Here is a 25797-nt window from a genome sequence, read left to right on the forward strand (position 1 = left end):
ATATTTGTTTGCATTTTTGCGATACGCCGCAGTTTCTTGGAAAGAAATGGAGAAGGAGAAGGTGAAAGGAAAGGGGCTCTATCAGGAGAGACTAAATAACACCGCAGAGCAGCGTCATTTAGAGAAAATGCTTGACATTAACAGCTTCGAGCCGTACGACCTGCCAGCTACAGAACTGATGAAAGACCCAGAAGCACCACCTGTCACATACTCTGACATCGTCAATTACCTGGTTTATATGGTATCAGTGCCTACACAATGCAAGAGTTCAGACCCTTTAAGCAATTAGAAGCACATTTTTAAATTTAAGTTATTAGCAAGCAGGATTATTTAGAGAAACTGCTTGACATCACTAACCAGTCTATGACTCAGTAGGCGAAAATATTATTATTTTTACAATAATAAGCATCAGATAAGCATCATTTCGTCAGTTCTGTAGCTGGCAGGTCGTACGGCTCGATGCTGTTAATGTCAAGCATTTTCTCTAAATGACGCTGCTCGGCGCTGTTATTTAATCTCTCCTGATAGAGCCCCTTTCCTTTCACCTTCTCCTTCTCCATTTCTTCCCATAAAACTGCGCTGTAATTTATTTATTAAATTATTCTGCTCTCTCTCTCTCTGTTGGTCTTTATCTCGGGCTGCAGTCGAGGTTACCATAGCAACAGATACCGTATCCTGCTAATATGGCGGCGCCTTCCCAAAATGCAACGCGGAGTGAAAACATCATGACGTAACTCCTCATTCTCTATATTTTAACACTTTCGCATTATTCTGTAAACACTATTTCTGTAAAATGGCAGTTATTATTAATAATTAGGTCAGAATTTTTTTTTTATAATTATTAAATACATTTTTACATTGATTAGCTCTATAAAATCTACTATGTTTTTATTTTAGATGTATTGAGGCTCATTTGCTTTGTGTGGATATATTCATACATGCATTAACGTTACATTCATTAAAATCGTTCAGTTTACCATGGCGAGGGTAACGGTTGCTTCACGACCAATTTCAAAGTTCAGTGCAACTGCCGCTAGAGGGTTACTGTAAAATTGTGTGATTATTAGAGGAGAACCGGGACGAAAGTAACGCGGGACGAAAGTAACAAAGCAATTTTCTCAGAGCTCTGACTACATTTGCGTTCCAAGTTAAGACACGTTCAGCACGCAACCCTTGACGGAGCTGCCAAACATCATGTGATTTCATCATTGTTTCCCGCGGTTAGGACCGGAAAGCAGTTTTCGAATACGGTAAATAAACTGCTGAAGCGGTACATTTTTTTTCTAATTACAAGTTTCATGTGTCACAATAATGATCAATCTACAGGTTATTTAGTGCTGTAACATCCTGAAGTTTGACTTCTCAGAATTTTTCAGTATGAAAGTAAATCGGGTTTAAATGTCAGGAGTTCCTGTTGGGATGAAAGTAACACTTGTTTCTTTTGTCCCTCTGCTAATGTGGTGGCTTTCTCTGCGGTGCAGCATTTATTAAAACATGTTTATGTCATATTATACTAGCAGAATATGCCAAGAGTGAGGGTCAGAAAGACAGACAGAGGTCTGATTCAGCCAGATGTTCATGAGAGGGCGTTTCTGGACATATCTGTTGCTGATTTCTGTATGTCACCATTTATTCACTCAATCTGTTTACATTTACCATAGTCACATTTAGTTTTTAGCCATACCTTAGCTTTTCCACATCCACCTATGAATTTGCAGTGTTTCCATTCAAATGTTTTTATGAATTTATATTTTGAATTTATGCATAAAAACAGCTGGATTGGAAACATGACTGTTACACTATGTTGAGAATTTATATTATGCTAATTTAATTTAGTTTTCATATTGTTCATACTGTTGAAAAATGTTTTATAAAATAAATTGACATTGCCAAAAAAAAAAATTCTAAACAATTCAAGTTTGTTCTGTCGGGTTACTTTTGAAACATTTGATGAAACTGAAATTCTCAATTTTAAATGAAAATGTAATTTATTATTTTTTTGAAAAGATAAAGGACAAAATATGTTTGCAGTTACATATTAACAAGGTCATAGTCAGGTATATTTAATAAAAACAAGACTAACACAAAAAATCTAGCTTGTGTTGTTGTTACTTTTGACCCACCTGTGTGTTACTTTCGTCCCAACTGACGGGGTTGAAAGTAACAATGTGCAATTTATGTTCAAAGTGAAATTATACTGAAGCCGTTCTACATTTGTACAAAATACCACCTGGTATTGATAGACCACACCTGTGAGTTACTGACCACAGCAAAAATATATCGCTGTCTAAAACATTATCTTTTAAAATTACATTTTTGTGAAAAATGGTAGGCTACTTTCGTCCCTGCTCTCCCCATACTTCAAAACTAAAGTCTTAATAATTATTGTACTAGTAGTAGTATTACATTGTCATTAAGAAATATTTAATACCGTACAATAGTAATACAATAGTAGACTACATAGTACATAGTAATAGTAACATGGCTCTGTTTCTGTTACAAGTTAAACCGAACTTTTATTTTGACGGGTTGCTGTGATCTTGAAGTTTATGTGTGTATATGATATGACAATAGTTTTTTCTCAAATTAAACGGTAAAATGCTCATGAAGTGACTCTCAGAGCAGCTCTAGAGATGAAGTTTATGTGTTCATGTCTATGTCGTTCCGAATGGCTCTTTAATATAACTTTGCTACATGCACTCATCTCAGTGAACGTCTCACTCAAAGTCTTAGTTTTTATTCTGCTATTTATTCCATTCAATTTAAGGCGCAGACGTGACGTAGACGTCACACAGACTGCATCAGGCTGAAACTAGCAACAAACTCTTGCGTTGCGCCGGGTGTATGATAGAGCCCCAAGAGTGAGACTAGAAGTACAGCCATATCATGTGACATTCCAGGAAATCTCTTAACATAAACAATGATCAGAGATCCAGAGATCACTATAACATGCAGAGAGAAACGGTTTGGAGACAATAAACACATGATTGCAATAATATATGGTTTATCTAGAGCTGTTCAACGATTAATCACATCCAAAATAAAAGTTTATGTAATATATGTGTGTGTACTGTGTATATTTACTTTGTTTATAAACACATACATGTATATATTTAAGAAATATTTACATGTATATATTTATATAATTTAAATTATATATAAATATTTATTAAGTTGGCTTGAAAGATTATTATTCTTCTTCTTCTTCTTAGACTAAAATGTCTAAATGCTACTCCTCCTAGACTGTTCAAGCTGACTCAAGTTGCCTTATCTTTTCAGACTGATCAGACTTACGGTTTTCCTAAAAATGCTGATTAAATCTTGGAAAAATCCCATTGACTTTCATTGAACTGCCTTGGGTGATCTGAACATTCCGTCCAACTGTCAAAATTCAAATTCAAACACACAGACTCAATTAAACTGCCATTCCTGTTTCTAAGCCATTTAAACTCATTCAAACTCATTTAATCTATCTATCTATCTATCTATCTATCTATCTATCTATCTGACACCCTAGCAACCACCCAGGATACCTTAGCAACCGCATAGCAACACCCTAGCAACCACCCCGAGTACCCTAGCAATCACATAGCAAATTAAAATCTATCTATCTATCTATCTTTTAAAACTACAATTCTAAAACTTAAACAATTTCAAACTGAAAAGCTTCAAACTACAAACTTTTAAAACTTCTTCAAACTTTCTGGACCAGCTTTTTCAAGACAACTTAAAGTTTGTCTACAAACTTTTTGATCTAGTTGATTTTTATATTTTTATATTGTCCCTAAATATATACATGTATATGTATAAATACAAAACAAATATACACAGTACACACACATATATTACATAAACAAACTTTATTTTAATCATGACTAACTGGCTAACAGGTTAAAAAAAATCATTTTTGAGTGAACTAACCCTTTAAATTCATGAATGGTAATTTGAATGAATGAATGTAATAATAGTTTTCCCTGAATTCTATTCCATTTTAATGTTACTTTATGAATTATTGAAATTGCAAAATTCACAGTGACACAGTTTCATGTGAGAGTCGCGTATGATCTTACTCTAGTTCCTCCAGTTTACAGTGAGGATTCTCCAGTACAGCAGAAATCAGCTTCACTCCCGAGTCTCCTAGATTATTCTCAGACAGATACAGTTCTCTCAGGTGTGAGGGGTTTGATCTCAGAGCTGAAGCCAGAGCAGCACAACCTTCATCTGTGACACCACAATCCCTCAACCTGTAGAGAACAATGACACACTCTTCACTCTCTCAGATCAGATCAACACACATTAAGCCTCCAAATCTCCAAAACTTACCATAACCAGTTAAAAAATAAATAAATAAATACCATAATGCTGTCAATATGAAATACATACAAATTCTCATTAGGTCATAAAATACATCAGTTTGGTTTAGGGGATAGAAAATACAGTTTGTACAGTATAAAAATCATTATTTCTATATTAAGTCACCATAAAACGTGTGTGTGTGTGTGTGTGTGTGTGCATGTTTTTGTGACATATCAGGACACAAATTTGAATAATGACATGGGTATGACATAGGTATTACAAGGAGAGGGTGACGTTTGAGGACATTACCCCATGTCCCCATTTTTTAAAAGGCTTATAAATCATACAGAATGAGTTTTTGTGAGAAAGTAAAAATGTGCACAGTTTCCTGTGATGGGTAGGTTTAGGAGTAGGGTTGGTGTAGAGCGATAGAAAATACGGTTTGTACAGTATAAAAACCATTACGCCTATGGAGAGTCTCCACAATTCACAAAAGCAAACCTGTGTGTGTGTGTGTGTGTGTGTGTGTGTGTGTGTGTGTGTGTGTGTGTGATTGATGTATTTGTAAACATTTTAAGGAACTCTTGATACTAATGTAATTAATGTCCAATAAAGGCTGTATTAAAGCACTTTTTCAGTCTTTCCGTGACCTAATCTAAAGTGAGAACTCTTTATGGTTAAGAAGTTTTTAACAAAACATTATCTAACTCTTTACATATGAGCTAATTAAACAATAACAATGAATGAAGAACTAATTTTTCGCATACAGTCTATTAATGTATTAACTACAGTTTGTAAACTATTCATTAACTATAAACTAATAGTTTTCAAATTATTTATTAGATGCTTTTTTACTGTATACTTATTATAAAGTGTTACTGTTATTTCAGTCTGGTCGCCGTTAATTGTAATTGTTCCTTTTGTATGCAACGGTGTAATTCTTCAATAAATACAAATAAAGATCAATTTGTCTGATAGCATTATTATTATTATTATTTTTCAAGATTTCTATAGATATATTGTTATCGTGAATTATTTTGGTCATGATAATCGCAGTGAAAGATCTGATATGGTGACAGTCCTGGTTCAGGTGAACCACATAAAACTTCCCTCTTTTCAGCTGCAGATTCACATTTTGAGGCAATGATCACGCTTTTGTAAGGGTGGTCTGTTTGAACAAGCATTACAAGATAAGTTGATTTACACCAAACATTTGTGATTTAAAAAACCGTAAAACTGTATTAAAACTGTAGTAAAATTAAAACTGTAACCTGTGTCTGTTGTCTGGTTTGTAGTTTGTTTGGTTTATTTAACTGTTAGTTTTACTTTCTTTTGCAGGATAATAATATATTTAGATCTAAATTTTCTTTTTTTCAGGTAGACTCCTCACCCCTTCCTTCTACTGCCGGCAGGATCTGACGGTTCAAGCAGGAATCTGTCACTGAACCGCCGGATGGGGTTTACGCCAAAGGATATTTTGTATGCACTATCTACATATTAATCCTTATTCACTTCCAGTCTTTATGATAGAGATGATCTTACCACAGTTCCTCCAGTTTACAGTGAAGATTCTCCAGTACAGCAGAAATCATCTTCACTCCTGAGTCTCCTAGATTATTCCCAGACAGATACAGTTCTCTCAGGTGTGAGGGGTTTGATCTCAGAGCTGAAGCCAGAGCAGCACAACCTTCATCTGTGACACCACAATACCACAACCTGTAGAGAACAATGACACACTCTTCACTCTCTCAGATCAGATCAACAAGGAATTTCTCAAGATCACATTCAAACTAACAGTGTGATGATAAGGTGAGAGAGACAATGAGAAGAAAATGAATCAATTTAAAGATCAATAAAGTCAGTTTCCTCTGAAATCATATTCTTCTTCTTTTTGCCCCCTGAACACAATATTCAGATACTGAAACTCTGACATCAAATTCTACTACAGATTTATAATAGTGAATAAGAATAATTGATATGACATCTATAGCTCTCCTATCAACACACTGATGTGAGAATCACCCAAATACATTTTTCAGTAACACTTTCTATGAAGCCTGTGTTTATAATGCATTATAAGGATATTCTTAATGCATCATAATGCACACATAATGCCTTATAAACAACCTTATAATGTTGCATCATCTAATGAATATTCATAACAACAGTAATAATACTTAACTCTCTGTGGTTATAAATAAGAGTATGATTATTTATAACACACAATGAACATAATTTTATCCACTTAAGTTATAGAGTAATATATATCCCATAGTTTCATATTTTAATTTCCCAAGTCTCATATCTTGACATCGTTTACTGAAGATCTGCACAGTATAATACTGCATCTTATGAGTGGAATTTTACTGCTTAAAGTGACTTGAGCGATGCCTACTGAACAGGAGAGCGTGTGCTGCATCGATTGTGATATTGTCATGCCACAGCTTGAAAGTCTGGATAATTCAGACGATGAGACGACACATGTATCTCACATCACCACACGCATGTGTCGTAGTGCTCTCGTGAGAAGGAGGAAGAGGGGAAATTGTTGAATAAAGTTGTTATTTTGTTTTTTTGCCGCACAAAGTATTCTCGTCGCTTCATAACATTAAGGTTGAGCCACTGTAGTCACATGATCTGAGGGTGAGTAATTAATGACATCATTTTTATTTTTGGGTGAACTAACCCTTTAAGGCAGTGGTCTCAAACTGTCGGCCCGCGGGCCATTTAAGGCCCCCACTCCCCCTCCACCCGGCCCGCAACTGATCTCAAAAATAAAACATAATCTGGCCCGCTAAATTATTATTATTATTATTCTCTAGTTGTCTCATACCATATTCCATATTCAAAAGAATGACATGATTCTATTAAAAAAAAGTGTGCAGGCAGATTTGATGAGAGCTGGTTCGGGGCTTTCGTAGTTTATTTGTTGTTTGGCTGCAAAGTGCGAATGCGAACTGAAAAGTAAAGTGGATGAGGAACACAGACAGTTTCAAGAAAGATGGACATTGCAGTAATTTTTTGTGGAGTTTAATGGAAACGCTACCTGTCTGATATGCAAAGAAAAAGTCGTCGTTCTAAGGGGCCGTTCACATATCGCATCACATAAGCGGCCGCGCCGCTTTCTCCTTCTTTCCAAAGCGCTTTCGCTCCTGTGGCGTCTGTCGTTGATATGCAACCATGAGCTGCTCTCCACGATGACGAGGAAGTTTCAGCAAAAGAAAAAAATGATTTCTAGTCCTTGCATTAGCTCTACTACTAGATATATTTATGGAGATGAGAAATAAAAACCCGCCCTGTACAGCTATGATCAGCTGTTCGGCTGAGCTTTCGGTGTTGTTACGGAAAGGACGAAGTTCATCGGTTGGTTCTTGTCACATATCCAATACCTTACTAACTATTAATAAGCAGTAATGAAGTTTGAGGCAAAAGTTTTTAGTTAATAGTGGGAATTGGATCATCACAACATCAGTTGATGAACAAAATAAGCTACAGAACCAGCGAGGTCAGAGTTTGCTCAATCACGCGACGCTGCAAAAGCACAGAAAAAACATACAGTGCGGTGAGTGCGCTAAATACAGAGGGAAGAAGAAAATCTCACAACATTCTTTCTGTTGGATATAAACACTTCGAAATGGACAATATTTATAAAAGGAGATTTGCAGCATAAAATCTGTCAAGGGATATCGATCGGACACGACCATCACAACCTCCAACTTCAAAAAGGAAAGCCATGTAAGCGAACCTGTTCGTTAGTTAATTTGACCAAATCTAGAGAGAAAAAATGTTCAAAACAGCATGTCTTTATACAATTTATTTTTCAATTGTAACTTAAGGTTGTCAATAGATTAAAATGATAATTAATGATGACATGTTTTATAATTAACGTAATGTAAATTCGCTGACATTTGGCACGTTTTATTGTAAATCATTGTGCTTTAATGCCAAATATTTCGCTCTTTCTAAAGCAGGATCAGACATTATTAGAAATGACACCAGAATTAATAAAATGCAGCCAAAATTCAAGATATGGTGCAAAATGGCCCTAGTATGAGCTTTTTATATTTACTATATGATATTTAAGCAATATTTCCAGAATATTAGCACGGCTGCTAATGTGATATTAATTTTATACAATAGTTCAGTGAACTAAAAGTTAATATTATAGTGACATTTTAGACATAATATTGTCAATATTCTATGTTTTTGCTCTTTTTCTCGCAACGACAATATCTCAAACAAGCCACAGCAAAAGAGGCATGTGTCTCTGCAGCACCAACACACAGTGGTGTTTCCTTACTGAATGAATCCGGAGTTTTGAACAAATCGGTTCAGTGATTCAGTGATTCAGTCACTTGCTTCGTTCCAGAATGAATCGGCCGTTTTGAATGAATCAGTTGAATGAATGCTTCTATGACTCATTCATTAAGACAGTGATTTACTGCCACCTACTGGCTGTTTTATTTTCATAATTAAAAGCATAATTAATTTTTCCCCATCTCATTTTTTTTTCTATATTCAAAATTCTATATTTAAAAAAAAAAAAAATCTCAACATTTTTAATGCTGTTGTAACTGCATTGTAAAAAAATCACTTTTGGTTAGAAAATAGTTAGAAAATATCCCTGAAAATCAATTTAAGAGGTCAAATATTGGCTCTTAAAGTAAAGTTAATTTCTGTCACTTCTGTTACGATCACAGTCTGTTCCTGTCAGTTCCTGGACTCCATTTCCCATTCGGACTACGTTTCCCATAGGCCCTCATTCCTGGGACTGATTACGCACACACCTGCACCTCATCACTATTTAAGCCACACACACACACGCGCACTCACCGCGAAGTCTTGATTTGCCCCGGTGATCATTACTAAGTGTTTTCTTGTGGACTGTTTCCTGGTTTCCGTCGGATTGTTTATTCTTTGTGATTCTCTGCTGCCTGCCCTGAACCTTGCCTGTGACCCGATACTGTTTGTCTGCCGCCTGCCTCGACCATTGCCTGTCCTTGTTTATGTTCTTGCCTTTGCCCCTGTCTACTTGTGTATACACTATTCTTAATAAAGCTGCAAATGGATCCCCGCTCTGCCGACCCTTCGTTACAACTTCCCTGCCGCTTCAATATATATCTTTTAAGTTATTAACCAACATTTATCTTTCTGTTAAATTATTTGAATGACTTCTTCAACGTATGTTAAAGCATTTCTTTTCCTTTTCAAACACTAGAAAATAATTTTGAATATTGTCTGTACCTCTCACTGAGAGAAAAGAACATGTTATCAGTATGTTTTGGGAAAGTTTCCTGCTCAGAGCAGAGCTCAGATCAACTTCAACCTTGAAGAAGCTGTGAATCATGTGTATCTGTGTATGTGCGCTAAGTGTTCTGTGCAGGTCCTTTGTACTGGTGGACAACTGGCACTCTTCTTGAGACCAGCAGACGCCATGTCATGATCCCAAAAGGACATCCAGTGCCTAAATCCAGGGTCCCCTCGTCAGCATCGTGACGAATGGAGATATGCTTCTGACTATCTGTCCATGTGTGGAAGATTTCCAAATTTGTCTATTTTTCTTAGCCAATCAGAATCATTCAACCTGAAGTAATGACGTAGTTAGTTGACTCTGTTAGAGTATAATTGTTGTGGAAATGTGAATGTACGCAGAGCGGCCTACAAACTCCTTGTGAGACTTGAAGCTGGCTTCTGCTGATGAAACTGCAAACTATTCTTCACTAAAATTATCTTCAATTTATTATTTTTTTAACTCTGACTCCGGGTCTTTATTCATCATATCTGGTCTTTTGGGTCTTTAACTGTAAAATTCCTCTACAAACTGTTAGTTTTACTTTCTTTTGCAGGATAATAATATATTTAGATCTAAATTTTCTTTTTTTCAGGTAGACTCCTCACCCCTTCCTTCTACTGCCGGCAGGATCTGACGGTTCAAGCAGGAATCTGTCACTGAACCGCCGGATGGGGTTTACGCCAAAGGATATTTTGTATGCACTATCTACATATTAATCCTTATTCACTTCCAGTCTTTATGGTAGAGATGATCTTACCACAGTTTCTCCAGTTTACAGTGAGGATTCTCCAGTACAGCAGAAATCATCTTCACTCCCAAGTCTCCTAGTTTATTCACAGACAGATACAGTTGTCTCAGGTGTGAGGGGTTTGATCTCAGAGCTGAAGCCAGAGCAGCACAACCTTCATCTGTGACACCACAAACCCTCAACCTGTAGAGAACAATGACACACTCTTCACTCTCTCAGATCAGATCAACAGAGACTTCATTATTAAAAAGAAACCAAAACAAAAGCACAAATCCCCATGTTTGATATGAGTTTTACTACGTTTGTGTGTGTGTGTGTGTGTGTGTGTGTGTGTGTGTGTTTGAGTGAGAGGGAAAGCTAATATAAAAACTGATATAAGAAATTATGTTAACAAAAAATTACATTAAATAATATGGAAAGATGATCACAGAAAAAAGATGGATGTGATGGTCATTAAGGATGAATTCATGTTCTTCATGTTCTTCTATTCATGTTTTTTTTTTTTCAATTTCTAACACACTTTTCTCCAATCTGTATCACATTTTCAAAACTCTAAACACAATTAGCACAACATCCGTCTGTTGTGACCTTACCATAATTCATGTCGTTTTCACACAAAATGCAGTCAATTAACACGTTTCCAAAAGGCTTAAATTTCTTTCTGATCTTATTTACAAATGCTTAAACACAGCATGTCAGAAATGAAGACCCAATGTTACAATCTATAAATATAGTATAAAACCTCTACTTCTGTACCAACAGCAGCTCAAAAGTATTGAAAAAATCTAGAAAACAAATACTGAAACAATTGATAAGCATTTATAATTAGCAGATATTGAGAAATATTGAGAAATAGCAGATTCCAATCTCAGTTGGAGGAATAGTCAGATGTTGAAGCTCTTTCATTACATGGACATACAGTAAAATAGACACAGACTCATTGTTCAGTGTGGATGAAGAACAACACAGAGGAGCAGAGAGAAAAAAAATGTCTTTATTTTGTATGGACTGTTCTGTGGATTTTGACCCTCGCCTGCCTGGATTATGTTTATTGGATTACCCCATTAAAGCTGCACTTGGATCTTACCTTCTTGTCTCTGTGCTTATGTGACAAGAGGACTCATTTGACCAGTGGCTGCCCTGAGCAATTCTGTTACTTTCTTCTTCTTTATTTCTACTGTACATTCTATAAAGTAAAGACTCATTTACTTTTAGATAGTCTGTTGGGATGTTTCCAAGAATGCACACATTCAACACTCAACCAAAAATGTAGAATGGCTTACATGTAAGAGCTCTACTGTTACTGCAGTAAAAGGAAACTGAATTATAAAAACAATGGATTTCATATTTTCTGCAGGTAGAACTGAAACATGACAAGTAATGCAGTTTTCATAATGCCATCAGCTGTTAGTATTTTGACAGTTATTGCACTTTGATTGACTATATGTTCATGTTGGGTAGAAAACTAGTGCTGGTGTTTGACAGAACGACTCTTTTGAATCAGGTTTGCTGTGTTTTGATAGAGTTAGTGTGTGTAGAAAAAGGTTTTTAGTGTTCTGAAATGTAGAGTTTGTATTGGACCGAAAATTTGAACAGTATCTCCTCCTAGAGCTTTAAAGCTACAACCACCAAACTCGGCTCAGACCTTCAGACTGTTCTGACTTAGTGTGCTATATCTTTTCAGACTGATCCGACTTACGGTTTTCCTAAAAATGCTGATCAAAACTCGGAAAAACTCCCATAAGCTTACATTGAAAATCTGAACATTCCATCAACCTCCAACTGTCAAATTCAAATCTAAACACTCTGAAGCCCATTAGACTCAATGAAGCTGCCATTCTGTGTACTATTTATAAGCCATTCAAACTGATTCAAACTCATTAACTAACTATCTGACTAACTAATGAACTATCTATCTATCTATGGGGGGGATTGGGGTGTTTTATTTATAAAATGTTGTTTTATTTATAAGAAATTCAAAGTAAAATACTTTGGCATAATTTTATGTTTGAATATACATATAAACAAATTGTATAGATATCAGTAGTTTTACAGTTTTTTACAATTTCTAACAAGCGTTTACCAATACTTAAAGTACTTTTTCTAAACTCTTAACACAGCAACACCTACATCACACAATTGGCCAAACTGTTAATTTTCTGCCCAAAACCATAATTTGTTTAATAAACACAAACTCTACATTTCAAAACGCTAAAAACCTTTTTCTGCACACACTAACTCTATCAAAACACAGCAAACCTGATTCAAAAGAGTCGTTCTGTCAAACACTGCACTAGTTTTCTACCCAACATGAACGTAGAGGCCGGTTTCACAGACAGAGCTTAGCCTAAGCCAGGATTAAACCTTAGTTCAATTATGATATTTCAGTAGCTTTTATAAACGTACACCAGAAAAAAACATTACTGGTGTGCATCTTGAGACTAAACAATGGCACTGACTTATTTTAAAATATGTCAGTGTGAGCTGCTTTCAGTTAAAACAGCTCAAACATGCATTTTAGTCTAGAACTAGCTTAAGCCTTGTCTGTGAAACCGGGGGATAGTCAATCAAAGCACAATGACTGTCAAAATACTAACAGCTGATGGCATTATGAAAACTGCATTACTTGTCATGTTTCATTTCTACCTGCAGAAAATATGAAATCCATTGTTTTTATAATTCAGTTTCCTTTTACTGCAGTAACAGTAGAGCTCTTACATGTAAGCCATTCTACATTTTTGGTTGAGTGTTGAATGTGTGCATTCTTGGAAACATCCCAACATACTTTGGGATGTGACGTAAGGAACGCCGTTTCTGGGTCCAAGCCTCGACTCATTTCACTTGAGAATACCATTGACGGCCGTTTATGAGCGCTATTTATTCATATTAAACATTTAACATTTTAAAAATTTAAAATACTTACAGTCTCCGTGCTCACAACATCACAGACATTTATATTTCAATGATTTATAAAAGATGAATCACTGTCTGGCCATCTGGGATTTTGGTATGGAGGTTATGATTATAATTTTTTGGTAGTATTTCACCACATCGTGTGTGTAGCACCGTTTGTTTTTTTCTTTCTGGTGTGAGATAGAGTGTTTGGACCCGGAAGTGCTGCCGCGTGACTACCTAACAATTATAATCATAACCAACATCCCAGATGGCCAGACAGTGATTCATCTTTTATAAATCGTTAAAATATTAATGTCTGTGAGGCTGTGAGCACGGAGACTGTAAGTATTTTAAATGTTTAACTTTAAAATGTTAAATGTTTAATATGAATAAATAGCGCTCATAAACGGCCATCGAGATGCCATTCTCAAGTGAAACGAGTCGAGGCTTGGACCCAGAAACGGCGTTCGTTACGTCACGACTTAACAAGCAGACAGAATAACACAAGACGCGTCACTCGTATTGTTTTGAATGGGAGAAAGTGCAATGCGCAATATGTCCCCATGACGAGACAAAATGTTCTACTGTAACCGACGCCTCGTTTTATTTTGGATCTTTGAAATGTGCGTAGTATTTTAAGCGTTTGTCACATGTCGTGCATGTAAAAGTAGGAAATATGAATGTGAAGTGAATGTGGTCTCGTTTCAAATGCATTGATCAATATGCTTGCGTCGACTTCACTGTAGCCTATGTGTGCTGGTTCCTTTCCGTGTTCTGACCGGTGTCCGAGTCTCAATCAAACACAAACCCATTCATTCAAATGATTAATAATGGGAAATAACAAGCGCTTCCATTTCAGAGTTATCAGATCTGCTGAAGATGTTGCTGTTCATGTTTGCCAGCGCAGGACATTTTACAAATCCAGACCAGACGATGTTCTACGGCCATGTCCAGAATAAAGAGTCGCCTATCCATGTCACACAGTAGCCTACAGTTAGGGTGATATTACTTAACCCGTGATATAAGATTTTGGCCATATCCAAATCATCCCAGTATCAACGTCAATAGGCTAGTTCTTGTATTTCGGGCACATCACAAGGTGTCACTGTGGCCTCAACGCTTCGCTCTCGCCTACTCTGAGCTCGATTGCTATGTCTGAGGTAAACCACGCCCTCCTCATTACCCTACGGACAAAGAAATGTAAAAATATATAAATGTAAAAATAAAGAAATGTAGAAATGAATAAATGTGGAAATGAACAAATATGGAAATAAATACATAAATAAATAAATGTGGATATAAATAAAAATCAAAATGAATAAATGTATAAATAAAAGAAAAAATGTGGGAAAAAAAATATATACATAAGGAAATAAATGTATAAATAATAATTATTATTATTATTTTTTTTTTTTTACATTTCTTTGTATATTTATTCATTTCTTTTTAATTTTGGCAGACTTGGGATTCCATAGTATTTACCCTCCATAAATCTCAACGTCTTCACAAAGCAAAGCTAAGTTTCCTTTTTAAGCTCTTTCAGTGCTTCCCACATTTTGTGGATGGGAAAACATAGATCGTGATACCTGATGTGATTCAATTTCAAAAGGCTATAATTTCACGTATGCTCCGCATGTTTCAGAGTCAAATGTGGCGCTGTTGCGCGTTCTACCTGCTCACGCAGCGCTTATTCTAGTGGTTCACAATCAATGTACTAAATGCATACTATAGTGCACGTTTATGCTAATTGATTGCTTATGCTGATATGACTAATGTTGTACATTATTGACAAAAGTTTACGTTATGGTATTGTAAAATATTGTAAATGGTTGTAAGAACATATCTACCTCATCTAAACTTGAATGAGCAGCCCTCAATAGTAAGCATACACATTACAAAATAAGTGTGCGAGCGTAAGGGACGCTCAGAGGGTTCAGTTGTTAGGCACTAGGGATGTGCATCTCCACAACTGAGGCCGATGCGATACATTTAAGATACATGTGAAGCAGCTACTGATACAATGCGATACGATTCACCCCTATTAAAGGATTAGTTCACTTTCAAATTAAAATTTCCTGATAATTTACTCACCCCCATGTCATCCAAGATGTCCATGTCCTTCTCTCTTCAGTCGAAAAGAAATTAAGGTTTTTGATGAAAACGTTCCAGGATTTTTCTCCATATAGTGGACTTCAATGGCCTCCGAACGGTTGAAGGTCAAAATTACAGTTTCAGTGCAGCTTCAAAGGGCTTTAAACGATACCAGACGAGGAATAAGGGTCTTATTTAGAGAAACCATCACTCATTTTCTAAAAAAGTAAATAACAAATAATTGTTATATACTTGCACTAGCATATTGTATATGACAATTTAGTTCAAACTTTGACCTGAGGAGGGCAGTAATACACTTAGCAGTGTCTACACCGCTGGAATTCAAATAGAGATGAAGAATAGAGCTAGTTCAAGATGAGCATTTATGGTTAAAATGTATAAATTTTATTATTTTTTTTAGAAAATGACCGATCGTTTCTCTAAATAAGACCCTAATTCCTCGTCTGGTATCATTTAAAGCCTTTTGAAGCTGCACTGAAACTGTAATTTTGACCTTCAACCGTTTGGAGGCCATTGAAGTCCACTATATGGAGGTGCCGCACGTGATTAAGTTAGTCGTTACGCTTTCTCCAATGGTAAGAGATACAGACCCTCTCATCTCCCTATAATATACAATCTCTGGCGTCACAGCGTTTTCACTCGCGTTGCATTTCGGGAAGGCGTCGCCATATTAGAAGGATACGCTATCCGTTGCCATGGTTACTTTGACAGTGAGACCGAGAGAGATAGCGTGATATTTGTTTGCATTTTTGCGATACGTCGCAGTTTCTTGGAAAGAAATGGAGAAGGAGAAGGTGAAAGGAAAGGGGCTCTATCAGGAGAGACTAAATAACAGCGCCGAGCAGCGTCATTTAGAGAAAATGCTTGACATTAACAGCATCGAGCCGTACGACCTGCCAGCTACAGAATTTAATTTTCATATTGTTCATACTGTTGAAAAATGTTTTATAAAATAAATTAACATTGCCAGAAAAAAATATTCTAAACAATTCAAGTTTGTTCTGTCGGGTTACTTTTGAAACATTTGATGAAACTGAAATTCTCAATTTTAAATGAAAATGTAATTTAATATTTTTTTGCAAAGATAAAGGACAAAATATGTTTGCAGTTACATATTAACAAGGTCATAGTCAGGTATATTTAATAAAAACAAGACTAACACAAAAAATCTAGCTTGTGTTGTTACTTTCGTCCCAACTGACGGGGTTGAAAGTAACAATGTGCAATTTATGTTCAAAGTGAAATTATACTGAAGCCGTTCTACATTTGTACAAAATACCACCTGGTATTGATAGACCACAGCTGTGAGTTACTGACCACAGCAAAAATATATCGCTGTCTAAAACATTATCTTTTAAAATTACATTTTTGTGAAAAATGGTAGGCTACTTTCGTCCCTGCTCTCCCCATACTTCAAAACTAAAGTCTTAATAATTATTGTACTAGTAGTAGTATTACATTGTCATTAAGAAATATTTAATACCGTACAATAGTAATACAATAGTAGACTACATAGTACATAGTAATAGTAACATGGCTCTGTTTCTGTTACAAGTTAAACCGAACTTTTATTTTGACGGGTTGCTGTGATCTTGAAGTTTATGTGTGTATATGATATGACAATAGTTTTTTCTCAAATTAAACGGTAAAATGCTCATGAAGTGACTCTCAGAGCAGCTCTAGAGATGAAGTTTATGTGTTCATGTCTATGTCGTTCCGAATGGCTCTTTAATATAACTTTGCTACATGCACTCATCTCAGTGAACGTCTCACTCAAAGTCTTAGTTTTTATTCTGCTATTTATTCCATTCAATTTAAGGCGCAGACGTGACGTAGACGTCACACAGACTGCATCAGGCTGAAACTAGCAACAAACTCTTGCGTTGCGCCGGGTGTATGATAGAGCCCCAAGAGTGAGACTAGAAGTACAGCCATATCATGTGACATTCCAGGAAATCTCTTAACATAAACAATGATCAGAGATCCAGAGATCACTATAACATGCAGAGAGAAACGGTTTGGAGACAATAAACACATGATTGCAATAATATATGGTTTATCTAGAGCTGTTCAACGATTAATCACATCCAAAATAAAAGTTTATGTAATATATGTGTGTGTACTGTAAATTTATTTTGTTTATAAACACATACATGTATATATTGAAGAAATATTTACATGTATATATTTATATAATTTAAATTATATATAAATATTTATTAAGTTGGCTTGAAAAAGCCCACTCACTGATCTTCTATTTAAGATTATTATTCTTCTTCTTCTTAGACTAAAATTTCTAAATGCTACTCCTCCTAGACTGTTCAAGCTGACTCGAGTTGCCTTATCTTTTCAGACTGATCAGACTTACGGTTTTCCTAAAAATGCTGATTAAATCTTGGAAAAATCCCATTGACTTTCATTGAACTGCCTTGGCTGATCTGAACATTCCGTCCAACTGTCAAAATTCAAATTCAAACACACAGACTCAATTAAACTGCCATTCCTGTTTCTAAGCCATTTAAACTCATTCAAACTCATTTAATCTATCTATCCATCTATCTATCTATCTATCTATCTATCTATCTATCTATCTATCTATCCATCTATCTATCTAGCTTTTAACCCATTTTAGCCCACCGGCAACTATAGTTGCCGCAGAGTATAGTTGTCATTTTCCTTTTGTAAGTACTTTTCTAGATGTTTTCCATGTTTTATGTCTCAATGACATGCAAGAAAACAACCAAATACAGGATTTCAAGAACAAAAAAAAGGTATTGACTTCCTTCCTGTCACATGAGGCTGTCAACTTCCTACCCATACTTCTAGGAAGCATATTGAAGGCAAACCCTCCCAAAGAAAAGTAATTTTCATGTTAATATGAAGTATTTTTTGTTGACATATATATATATATATCTACATAATCATGAGGGTCTCTAGAATCATCCAAACAAAACAAATCTTACAATAGATCTACAGTTTTTTGTATACTTAGTCAAAAGTCCAAGCGGCAACTATAGTTGCCGGTGGGCAAATGACTTGCAAGTACATATATCATGGGGAAATGGAGTATACTGTGTTTAATGAGTTAATAAATCAAGGTTATTGGTCTTGTTTAGTGCATTTTGCCTTCATAATATTTTATATTGATATATATTGTTATTTTTTTTTTTTTTTTATTTACTTATTTTTTGTTTGTTTGTTTTATGTGACCCTGGACTACAAAACCAGTCATAAGGGTCATTTTTTTTTAAATTGAGATTTATACATCATCTGAAAGCTGAATATATATAAGCTTTCCATTGATGTATGGTTTGTTAGGATAGGACATTTGGCCAAGACAACTATTTGAAAATTTGGAATCTTAAGGTGAAAAAAAATCAAAATATTGAGAAAATTGCCTTTAAAGTTGTCCAAATAAAGTCCTTAACAATGTATATCCATTCACAAAAATAATTTTTTATACATTTACGGTAGAAAATTTACAAAATATCTTCATGGAACATGATCTTTACTTAATATCCTAATGATTTTTGCCATAAAAGAAAAATCTGTCATTTTGACTCATACAATGTATTGTTGGCTATTGCTACAAATATACCCGTGCGACTTCTTACTGGTTTTGTGCTCCAGGATCACATATAGGAGTAATTTTTTCTAATGAACAATGTAATTTAACTTTTTGATTCACAATGCTCTGTTGGAGCAACTTAATGGCTGCACTTTGTTCTGCATTATGTTCCACCACTTTAAGACAAACGGATTTGTTGTTTGATGTGTTTTCATATTCAAGAGATTATAAGCTAAATGCAGCTTTTTTGTGTTCACATCAAATGTTCTTCAACTTTGATTGATCTGTTGATCTGTTGAAAGCAGTTATTTTGAGTTAGATGCATAAATGTTATCCTCCTATTCAAAGTTTACATTGAGGGGTGCATACAACATATTTGCCCACCGGCAACTATAGTTGCTGCACATTCAAATACATTTTTTAAGAAAAAAAACAAAAACCTGGGGAAAATAAATGCAGAACATGTTCACATAGGACACTATTAATAGGAATATATGCATGAAATTATTCAGAAAAATTTGGGCACAAATGGGTTAAAACTACAATTCTAAAACTTAAATTATTTCAAACTGAAAAGCTTCAAACTACAAACTTTTAAAACTTCTTCAATCTTTCTGGACCAGCTTTTTCAAGCCAAATTAAAGTTTGTCTACAAACTGTTTTATCTAGTTGATTTTTATATTTTTATATTGTCCCTAAATATATACATGTATATGTATAAATACAAAACAAATATACACAGTACACACACATATATTACACAAACTTTATTTTAATCATGACTAACTGGCTAACAGGTTGAAAAAAAAATAATTTTTGAGTGAACTAACCCTTTAAATTGATGAATGGTAATTTGAATGAATGAATGTAATAATAGTTTTCCCTGAATTCTATTCCATTTTAATGTTACTTTATGAATTATTGAAATTGCAAAATTCACAGTGACACAGTTTCATGTGAGAGTCGCGTATGATCTTACTCTAGTTCCTCCAGTTTACAGTGAGGATTCTCCAGTACAGCAGAAATCAGCTTCACTCCCGAGTCTCCTAGATTATTCCAAGACAGATTCAGTTCTCTCAGGTGTGAGGGGTTTGATCTCAGAGCTGAAGCCAGAGCAGCACAACCTTCATCTGTGACACCACAATACTCCAACCTGTAGAGAACAATGACACACTCTTCACTCTCTCAGATCAGATCAACAAGGAATTTCTCAAGATCACATTCAAACTAACAGTGTGATGATAAGGTGAGAGAGACAATGAGAAGAAAATGAATCAATTTAAAGATCAATAAAGTCAGTTTCCTCTGAAATCATATTCTTCTTCTTTTTACCCCCTGAACACAATATTCAGATACTGAAACTCTGACATCAAATTCTACTACAGATTTATAATAGTGAATAAGAATAATTGATATGACATCTATAGCTCTCCTATCAACACACTGATGTGAGAATCACCCAAATACATTTTTCAGTAACACTTTCTATGAAGCCTGTGTTTATAATGCATTATAAGGATATTCTTAATGCATCATAATGCACACATAATGCCTTATAAACAACCTTATAATGTTGCATCATCTAATGAATATTCATAACAACAGTAATAATACTTAACTCTCTGTGGTTATAAATAAGAGTATGATTATTTATAACACACAATGAACATATTTTATCCACTTCAGTTATAGAGTAATATATATCCCATAGTTTCATATTTTAATTTCCCAAGTCTCATATCTTGACATTGTTTACTGAAGATCTGCACAGTATAATACTGCATCTTATGAGTGGAATTTTACTGCTTAAAGTGACTTGAGCGATGCCTACTGAACAGGAGAGCGTGTGCTGCATCGATTGTGATATTGTCATGCCACAGCTTGAAAGTCTGGATAATTCAGACGATGAGACGACACATGTATCTCACATCACCACACGCATGTGTCGTAGTGCTCTCGTGAGAAGGAGGAAGAGGGGGAATTGTTGAATGAAGTTGTTATTTTGTTTTTTTGCCGCACAAAGTATTCTCGTCGCTTCATAACATTAAGGTTGAACCACTGTAGTCACATGATCTGTTTTAAATATGTCTTTATACCTGATCTCAAAAATAAAACATAATCCGACCCGCTAAATTATTATTATTATTCTCTAGTTGTCTCATACCATATTCCATATTCAAAAGAATGACATGATTCTATTAAAAAGAAGCGCGCGGGCAGATTTGATGAGAGCTGGTTCGGGGCTTTCGTAGTTTATTTGTTGTTTGGCTGCAAAGTGCGAATGCGAACCGAAAAGTAAAGTGGACGAGGAACACAGACAGTTTCAAGAAAGATGGACATTGCAGTAATTTTTCGTGGAGTTTAATGGAAACGCTACCTGTCTGATATGCAAAGAAAAAGTCGCCGTTCTAAGGGGCCGTTCACATATCGCATCACATAAGCGCCGCGCTTCTTTCTCCTTCTTTCCAAAGCGCTTTCGCTCCCGTGGCGTCTGTCGTTGCTATGCAACCATGAGCTGCTCTCCACGACAAAGAATATACACTAACAAGAAGCGACACTTAATAGAACGTTCCATTGAAACACCGGCGCCCAGCAGCGGCCCTGCGTTTCCGCCATTTTGGGGTGAAAGCGAGTCGGCAGTCCACTAGTTTCTATGGCAAGATCAGATGCTTTGTTAAAAAAAAAGTACATTAAAGCTGAAATCCAACCAGAATGATGACAACACAGAATAAAATACTATCACTAGTGATCATCAAATCCTTTTTACAGTTTATTTTACACACTTTGTGTTTAAGTCTTCCACTTTTTTCACAAAACCTTTGGGTTAAAATTCTTTAAAAGGCTTATAAACACTGAATTATTACCAACATATGAAATTAAATTAAGGACATGCATCAGAAAAATTGGGAATGTTGGACAATAAATAAATGTAACAGCTTGATTTTGCAGTGTTGTCTAATGTCCGTTAAAGCAAAAGTGTCCAAAAGTGGGAATTATGCGATAAGGGACACAGCAATGCATCATTATGTTTGTAGCGTGATCCATTAAAACGTACTATATATATATATATATATTTCAATTCAGACCTAGATATTGTTACTATTACTCCACTAGGTCTGAAATATATTGTTCGCTGCAAACATGATGATCTTTAATTTATTAATTATTAATTTACTATTAATAAATGTGTAAAGTTGCATAAAATGGAAATACTCAATAAAGTAGGCTAACTATGTTACCTCAGATGGTTGAATAGTTGGATTCCAGAACCGGTAAAATAAAACGTATATAAGACAATACAACATTTACTGTAGGAGCCATACAGTTTACTGGTGACTTAATTTAAAAAACTGTTCTATTGCGCTTCTCATTCGCCGATTTTGGGTGAGTAAGATGTAAAGGATTCTATGGTCCAGTTAGTATTTTCAGCCCATAATGGTGGCCGCGCTACCGGAGCGCCATCTAGTGGCTGTTACCCAAAAAATATCAAAGTGTCACCTCTTGGGTTCTATACTCTTTGTCCACGATGACGAGGAAGTTTCAGCAAAAGAAAAAAATGATTTCTAGTCCTTGCATTAGCTCTACTACTAGATATATTTATGGAGATGAGAAATAAAAACCCGCCCTGTACAGCTATGATCAGCTGTTCGGCTGAGCTTTCGGTGTTGTTACGGAAAGGCCGAAGCTCATCGGTTGGTTCTTGTCACATGACCTGCGGTGCACTTGTGGCATTCTGAAAGATGTTTTCATCTCGCCGCGGCATAGGCGCGCCTGGAAAAACGAGCGCCGCACCGCATGCGCGTCGCGACCACGTCGCTTCTATTATGAGCGCGCTTGCTCAAATTATAGTAAAAGCTCACGCGCAAGTCGCGAGCATCGATTTGAACCACCGAAACGCGTCCGATGCTACCAATAAACATTACCGATGCTCAAACAGCATCTTGGGCAAATGTGGCTCAGCTGTGTGAGCAGAAGCGCTGCAGGTGTCTGACAAGAAATAAAATAGTGTACAAATGTATTCAGGGATTGCATTTGTTCAGTACAGTGTTGTTCAGTGCAAGATTTTGATGTTATTTAAGCTAAAATAAAGTAAGGGAAAATATTTGCACTAACTGTTAAAAACTAATACTGTATGTAACAATGATAGAGACTGTCACGATCACTGTCTGTTCCTGTCAGTTCCTGGACTCCATTTCCCATAATCCTCCTTGCCAATCACATGCACACTCCACACCAATCACCAGTTGCCACATACAGCTTAGCACACTACCTGGACTATAAAGGACTTACACACACACACACACACACACACACACACACCCACACCCACACCCACACACACACACCACCTCATTGTGAAGTCTTGATTTGCTGTTGTGATCATTACTGAGCGTTTTCTTGTGGACTGTTTCCTGGTTTCCGGTTGGATTGTTTATTCTTTGTGATTCTCTGCTGCCTGCCCTGATCTTTGCCTGTTTCCTGGACTGTGATTGTTTGCTGCCTGCCCTGATCCTTGCCTGTACCCTGATTCTGTTTGTCTGCCGCCTGCCTCGACCATTGCCTGTCCTTGTTTATGTTCCTGCCTTTGCCCCTGTCTACCTGTGTAAATACTGTTCTTAATAAAGCTTGCAAATGGATCCCCGCTCTGCCGACCCATCATTACAGAAGACTTCGCCGACACATGGATCCAGCGGCTCTCCTGGAGAACACTGGCCCGGTATGAACATTGCACAATTATTATTATGGCTCAAGCAGGGCACCCGGTCGTTGGAGGAATACATCAGAGAATATTTGGATGTTGCATATGGTTCAGATCTGCCAGACTGTGTACTGATAGACTTTTTCTGTGAGGGTGTTAACCAGCCACTTAAAAAACAACTCATTCGTGAGGGACCCCGTTCATCTCTAAGTCAGTTTCTGGATTATGCTTTATTGAATGTGGGCTCTCCCTTTACTGTGGGTGTCGCGGAGGAAGGCGACACCTCGTCTGGTCGTGTAATGGCTGCCGCGCCAGATGACACTCACAAAATGGCGGCCACCACTACTACAATGCCAAGTCAAGACCAAGTTAAACTTCCCGAGTCACGTCCCATCTCCACTGATCTTCTAGATCTACATCACGTCTCTGGATCTGTTTGGGAGCGGTGTGGGTTGCGTTCCAGTGTGGCTGATCCACCGCTGACTTCAGCACGAGCGGCTGGCATTCCTAAGCCTCCGCCGGCCGCTTCGCACTCAAGCCCGCCGGCCGCTACGCCCTCAAGCTCGTCGGTTGCGACGCCCTCAAGCTCGTCTGTTGCGACGCCCTCAAGCTCGCCGGTTGCGACGCACTCAAGCTCGCCGGTTGCTACGCACTCAAGCTCGCCGGTTGCTACGCACTCAAACTCTCGGGATGCTATGGACAAGATGGCCGCTTTGCCAGTGCCCACGGGCAAGATGGCTGCCCCGCCAGTGTCTGGGAACATAGGGGTCGTCCCAGCCAGTGAGTCCGCTCCAACCCGTGAGCCCGCTGCAGCGCCCACAGAGGAGGTAGGCACAGAGCCACCGCCTCAACCATGTAAACGGAGGAGGAGGAGGAAGAAGGCTTCCTCCATCCCTCAAGGCCCGGAGGCCTTCCCAGAGCCCGCTGTAGGCCCGGAGGCCGTCCCAGAGCAGCCCGCTGCCGTCCCAGAGCAGTCCGCTGCCGTCCCAGAGCAATCCGCTCTTCCTGACACGGCCACGGAGGCCGGCGCCGAGCTCCTCGCTCTGACGGCGCCACCCGAGCTCCTCGCCCTGCCGGCGCCACCCGAGCTCCTCGCCCTGCCGGCGCCACCCGAGCCCCTTACCCACGAAACCGCCACGGCCTCTGTTGAATTCCCCAAGAACTTTTTTGGGGGGGGCCATATACCTGAGGGTGGGGAGCTTGTGGGTGGGGACCCTGCACGGCCGCGATCATCAGCGGCCCCCGAACTGCTTGAGCTTGCGGGTGGGGACCTTACACGCCCACGGCCTTCAACCGCCTGTGAACTGCTGTGGCCAGCTACGGACCCTGACCTGCCGTGGTCGCCCAAGCCACCTGACCTACCGTGGCCGCCTAAGCCACCTGACCTGCCGTGGTTTCCCAAGCCACCTGACCTGCCGTGGGTTGCCCAAGCCACCTGACCTGCCGTGGTTGCCCAAGCCACCTGACCTGCCGTGGTTGCCCAAGCCACCTGACCCGCCGTGGTTGCCCAAGCCACCTGACCCACCGTGGCTGCCCGTGGCACCTGACCCGCCATGGCTGCCCGAGTTCCTGGACCTGCATTGGAGACCCCGTTCCCGTCTGCCAACAGGTCTCCAATGTACCCACCCCCCCTCCCTATCTGTGCCATTTACGCCGCGAGGACGCGCCTTCCGGAAGGGGGGCGTTATGTCACGATCACTGTCTGTTCCTGTCAGTTCCTGGACTCCATTTCCCATAATCCTCCTTGCCAATCACATGCACACTCCACACCAATCACCAGTTGCCACATACAGCTTAGCACACTACCTGGACTATAAAGGACTTACACACACACCACCTCATGGCGAAGTCTTGATTTGCTGTTGTGACCATTACTGAGTGTTTTCTTGTGGACTGTTTCCTGGTTTCCGGTTGGATTGTTTATTCTTTGTGATTCTCTGCTGCCTGCCCTGATCTTTGCCTGTTTCCTGGACTGTGATTGTTTGCTGCCTGCCCTGATCCTTGCCTGTACCCTGATTCTGTTTGTCTGCCGCCTGCCTCGACCATTGCCTGTCCTTGTTTATGTTCCTGCCTTTGCCCCTGTCTACCTGTGTAAATACTGTTCTTAATAAAGCTTGCAAATGGATCCCCGCTCTGCCGACCCATCATTACAGAGACACTGCTGTTTACATTAAGTATGGCAAAAA

The 25797-nt window shown here is 37.8% G+C and overlaps 2 protein-coding genes across 12 annotated transcripts in view; one reads left to right on the plus strand and one right to left on the minus strand.

The window, feature by feature from the left end:
* The window catches only part of LOC127499185 (tetratricopeptide repeat protein 8-like), a 173387-nt gene that overhangs the window by 29889 nt on the left and 117701 nt on the right, over positions 1 to 25797 (plus strand). The gene's annotated exons all lie outside the window — the stretch shown is intronic.
* LOC127499176 (protein NLRC5-like) overlaps positions 1 to 25797 on the minus strand; it is a 784214-nt gene that overhangs the window by 15037 nt on the left and 743380 nt on the right. For all 11 annotated transcript variants that reach the window (XM_051869371.1, XM_051869366.1, XM_051869364.1 and 8 more), the window contains 4 exons: positions 19892 to 20065; positions 10347 to 10520; positions 5839 to 6012; positions 4071 to 4244 (listed from right to left, as the gene is read on the minus strand). In XM_051869371.1, the coding sequence (XP_051725331.1) occupies positions 4071 to 4244; positions 5839 to 6012; positions 10347 to 10520; positions 19892 to 20065 (696 nt within the window). The remainder of the gene's footprint in view (positions 1 to 4070; positions 4245 to 5838; positions 6013 to 10346; positions 10521 to 19891; positions 20066 to 25797) is intronic.

Source organism: Ctenopharyngodon idella, chromosome 17 (genome assembly GCF_019924925.1).
Source record: "Ctenopharyngodon idella isolate HZGC_01 chromosome 17, HZGC01, whole genome shotgun sequence".
NCBI classification, from domain to species: Eukaryota; Metazoa; Chordata; class Actinopteri; order Cypriniformes; family Xenocyprididae; genus Ctenopharyngodon; species Ctenopharyngodon idella.